Genomic DNA, 5,069 nt, shown 5'->3' on the forward strand with positions numbered 1-5,069 from the left:
TTTTGGGGTTTTTTCTGCGGGATTTGGGAAGGGAGTTTGGGGTTGGTTCTGCAGGATTTGGGAAGAGAGTTTGGGGTTGATTTTGCAGTGTCTGGGGAAGAGAGTTTGAGGTTGGCTCTGCACCGTTTGGAGGAGGGAGTCTGGGGCTAGTTCTGCAGAATTTGGGGAAGGGAGTTTGAGGTTGGCTGTGCACCGTTTGGAGGAGGGAGTCTGGGGTTGGTTCTGCAGGATTTGGGGGAGTTTGGGGTTGGTTCTGCAGGATTTGGGAAGGGAGTTCGAGGTTGCCCCCAAGGTGTGGGAACCCTTTTGTAAGCCCAGCTCCTGCTCTGAGCCTGAGCAGCTTGGGAACCTGATGGAAGGGGGGTGGGCTTTCCCCCACTCCTGATTTTTGCGCAGTTTTTTCCCATTCCTGTGAAATTCAATCGTGTTTTGCAGCTCTTGGGGCCTCCCAAAGCCCAGCAGCTGTGTTCTCATCTGGCCTGAAAGCTTATCCTCGTGAACCCCAAACAGAACAGACCTGAGAGCCCTCTGTGCTGAAATGGAGCTAACCCAGCCCACAAGGCAGCTCGGGCAGCTCCTTTTACCCTACAGAAAGAAGATTTTCCCCTATGAAACACTCAGGAAATCTTTTTTACCCTGCAGAAAAAAATATTTCCCCCGATAAAACACTTGGGAATCTCTTTTTACCTTACAGAAAGGAGATTTCTCCCGATAAAGCACTTGGGAAACCCTTTTTACTGGGCAGAAATGGGATTGCTCCCAGTAAAACACTGGGAAAACCCTTTTTACCCTACAGAAAGATTTCCCCAATGAAACACTGGGGAAACCCTTTTTTCCCTGCAGAAAAGGGATTTCCCCTGATAAAACACTTGGCCAGCCCCTTTTACCCACAGAAAGGCGATTTCCCCAGTGAAACAATTGGGAAACCCTTTTTGCTCTGCAGAAGGATATTTCCTCCGATAAAATACTTGGGAATTTCTTTTTATCCTGCAGAAATGGGATTGCTCCCAGTAAAACTTTTAGGAAATCCTTTTTGCTCTGCAGGAGGAGATTTCCCCCAGTGAAACACTTGGGAAAGCCTTTTTACTGTACAGAAAAGAGATTTTCCCTGGTAAAACATTTGGAATCTCTTTTTACCCTGCAGAAAGGAGATTTCCCCAATGAAACATTTGGGAAACACTTTTTACACAACAGAAAGTATATTTCCCCCAATAAAACACTCAGGAAACCCTTTTTACTGTACAGAAAAGGGATTTCCCCTGGTAAAATATTGGGAATCTCTTTTTACCCTATAGAAAGGAGACTTCCCCAGTGAAACACTTGGGAAACCCTTTTTACCCTGCAGAAATGGGATTTCCCCTGATAAAACACTTGGCCAACCCCTTTTACCCTACAGAAAGGAGATTTCTCCCAATAAAACACTTGTGAATCTCTTTTTACCCTGCAGAAAAGAGATTTTCCCAGTGAAACACTTGGGAAACCCTTTTTACCCTGCAGAAATGCAGATTTCCCCCAGTAAAACCCACCAGGGCTGCCAAACCCCTAAGAGCACATCCCATAAATTGAGGGTTGTGTGTGTGACCCCAAATTCTGGGTAAATCTCCGTTCTGGAGTGCAGAAGCCGGAATTAGAAAAGCTCCTCTGGAGCCTCATAGGTGAAGCAGCAGAGCTGAGCTCAGCTTTGCCCCAGTGTTTAGGCTGGGTTTATTTATTGCAGAAGCTGCAGCACCATTCTGGGCTGGCTGCAGAGCTCTTGCTGATGCCTTGGGAAGGCTGAGCTAGAACAGAGATTGGACAGAGCTAAAGAATAAAGTAGGGATTTATTGAAAGGATCTCCTCAAGGGATCCACCTTGGGCAGCACAAGAGCCCAGCCAGGGCTGCACCCAAGATGAACCAAAATGGCACAAAATGGCCACAAAATGGACGCAAAATGGGACAAAATGTGCCCAAGATGAATCCAAATGGCCACAAAATGAATTCAAAATGAACCAAAATGGCCACAGAATGAACTCAAGATGAACCAAAATGGCACAAAATAAACCCAAAATGAACCCAAGATGAACCCAAAATGGTCACAAAATAAACCCAAAATGGTCACAAAATGCACGACCGCTCACGCGGTCTCTCACTTTTATCAGTTCTGCTCCATTTGCATCTTGGAGTTCATTGTCCCATTCCAGCTTTAGCCCGTGCAGTCCCATCCTTGTTTTTCTCTCTCCAGCCCACGGTGTTTGTGCTCCTGGGCTGAGATTTGGATCATTTGTCCTTGGTGCCAGCAGAGCAGGAATTGTTTTGTCTCCCTGCTCTGTGCAGAGCTCACCAGGCCCTGATGTGAAGCCCAGACCCGCACACCAAAGCAGCACAGAATGTGAAAAATAGAAAATCTAAAACCTGAGATATCAGCACAGAATGTGAAAAATAGAAAATCTAAAACCTGAGATATGAGCTCAGAATGTGAAAACCAGAAAATCTAAACCTGAGGCATCAGTGGCAAAGCGTTTTGGGGCTGGTGCCAGCACAGAGCTTGGTGCAATTCCATGAACACCGAGGCTGGAGAAGCTGGGGAAGCTTTTCAGCGCTGCTGTCCCGAGGTGTGTCCATCTCCCTGCTGCTCTCCCAACCTCGGAGGGAGCAGAGCTGTGCTGTGACTCAGCTTTGCAAGGACACTGCTTGGAGCCACGCTAATCCTGACTGCTCCGGGGGGTTGTTTGCCCCTTGTCCTTACTTCCCATCCCTAAAATAAAGCCCAGACCCACACACTGAAGCAGAAGAGAAGCTGAAAAATATAAAATCTAAACCCGAGGCATCATTGCAGGCAGGGCAGGGCTCAGCAGGGCTCTGGCTGGAGCAGAGCCCCGATGTCCCTGCGGGGCTGGTCTATCTCTCGAGCTTGTCTAACACCGCGAGCGCGATGCTAATCTGGCCATTGATCCCTCCTAACAGCGCCGCTATTATGGCGCTTAATCCTCCGGCAGAATTCCCAGCCCCGCAGATAACAGGGACTGCAGCGGGGCTTCTCCCTGGGATGGACTTTTCGGGAACACACAAACCCCATCGCGGGTGTGGGACCTCGGTTTGGGAAGGACCTTGAGAGCTTGAGCACATCCAGAGGAGGCAGCGAGGCTGGAGAGGGGCTGGGAGCACAAACCTCGTGAGGAACCACTGAGGGAGCTGGGGGTGTTCAGCCTGGAGAAAAGGAGTCTCAGGGGTGACCTCATCACTCTCTAGAACTTTCTGAAAGGTGGCTGTGCTCAGGTGGGGTTGGGCTCTTTCTCCAGGCAGCACTGACAGAACCAGAGCGCACAGTCTCAAGCTGTGCCAAGGGAAATGTAGGTTGGATATCAGGAAAAAGTTTTTTATGGAAAGGATTATAAAGTTCTGGAATGGCTGCCTGGGGAGGTGGTGCAGTCACCATCCCTGGGTGTGTTTAACAAAGCCTGGATGTGGCACGGGGTGCCAGGGTTGAGTTGAGGTGTTGGGGCTGGGCTGGACTCCATGATCTTGAAGGTCTCTTCCAACCTGGTCGTTCTGTGAATCCCTGTCCAACCCCCCCAGCTGGGAGCAGCATCCACCCAAAATCCTGGGGGGATCCCCCCAAAATCCTGGGGGGGACAGGGCCGGGGCTTTGGGGTCAGCGGGGAGAGGGAAGTGAGGAGGGGTGGTGGGATTCACCTCCACACTCCAGGGGTGAAGGACCTACCATGGTCCAGGAGCAGCTCGAGCCTGGGCTTGGCTTTGGCCAGAGGGTGCTGCCGGCAGGTGTGACAGGCAGAGCTCTGGTGTCACCTGTGGGGTATTTTCTGTCCCCCAGCTGTGCCAGGCATTGCTCAGGTATCACCTGTGGGATGTTTCCCATCTCCCCAGCTATGCCATGCATTACTCAGGTGTGACCTGTGGGGTATTTTCTGTCCCCCAGGTGTGACATACATTGCTCAGGTGTCACCCACGGCGTGTTCTCTGTCCCCCCATGTGCAACATACATTGCTCAGGTGTCACCTGTGGGATGTTCCCTGTACCCCCAGGTGTGCCATACATTGCTCAGGTGTCACCCACAGAATGTTCTCTGTCCCCCAGGTGTGCCAGGCATTGCTCAGGTATCACCTGTGGGGTGTTCTCTGTCCCCCAGGTGTGACATGCATTGCTCAGGTGTCACTCACGGCGTGTTCTCTGTCCCCCAGGTGTGACAGACATTACTCAGGTGTCACCCATGGCATGTTTCCTGTCCCACCAAGTGTGACATACATTGCTCAAGTGTCACCTGTGGGATGTTCCCTGTCCCCCCATGTGTGACATACATTGCTCAAGTGTCACCTGTGGGATGTTCCCTGTCCCCCCAGGTGTGACATACATTGCTCAGGTGTCACCCACGGCGTGTTCTCTGTCCCCCCAGGTGTGGTTCAGCAACCGGCGGGCGCGCTGGCGCAAGCAGGCAGGAGCCAACCAGCTGGCCGCCTTCAACCACCTGCTGCCGGGGGGCTTCCCGCCCGCGGGGATGCCGGCGCTGCCCCCGTACCAGCTGCCCGACTCCTCCTACCCCAGCACCACCATCTCCCAAGGTGAGCCCCCCTCCCCTCTGCTGAGGCCTTCGGGGCCCCTTCCAAACCCCCCCGGGGTTCTCTCCTTGGGCCGTTCTGGGCTGGGGCATCCTGGGACAGCTGGGAGCCTCTTGTGGGTTTTGTTTAGAATTAAGGAGGAAGTTTTTCACAGAAAGAGTGGTCAAATACTGGAATCATCTACCCAGGGAGGTGGTGGAGTCACCATCCCTCGATGTGTTTAAAAAAAGACTGGATCTGGCACTTGGTGCCATGATCTAGTTGAGGTGTTAGAAGATGGGTTGGACTCGATGATCTTAAAGGTCTCTACCAACCTCGAAATTCTGTGATTCTGTGTGATTCTATTTAGTTGGGAAAATCGGGGTTTTTCCTCAAGTCAGTGGAAATTCTTCAGTTTTCTCCTCTATTCCACGTCCTTTCTGCTGTGTCGCCATGTCCCCATGGAGTTTTGGACATGGAGCACGTCCCAGTAAATTGGGGTTGTGTGGGTGACCTCTCATTCTGGGTAAATCTCC

At 51.5% G+C, this 5,069-nt stretch overlaps 1 protein-coding gene across 1 annotated transcript in view; it reads left to right on the forward strand.

Moving 5' to 3' along the window:
- PAX7 (paired box 7) overlaps positions 1 to 5,069 on the forward strand; it is a gene marked incomplete at its 5' end in the record, with an annotated part of 151,422 nt that overhangs the window by 83,582 nt on the left and 62,771 nt on the right. The window contains one exon of the mRNA XM_031062982.1: positions 4,392 to 4,557. Coding sequence (XP_030918842.1) covers positions 4,392 to 4,557 — 166 coding nt within the window. The remainder of the gene's footprint in view (positions 1 to 4,391; positions 4,558 to 5,069) is intronic.

The sequence above is a fragment of the Geospiza fortis genome, unplaced genomic scaffold (assembly GCF_000277835.1).
Source record: "Geospiza fortis unplaced genomic scaffold, GeoFor_1.0 scaffold4, whole genome shotgun sequence".
NCBI classification, from domain to species: domain Eukaryota; kingdom Metazoa; phylum Chordata; class Aves; order Passeriformes; family Thraupidae; genus Geospiza; species Geospiza fortis.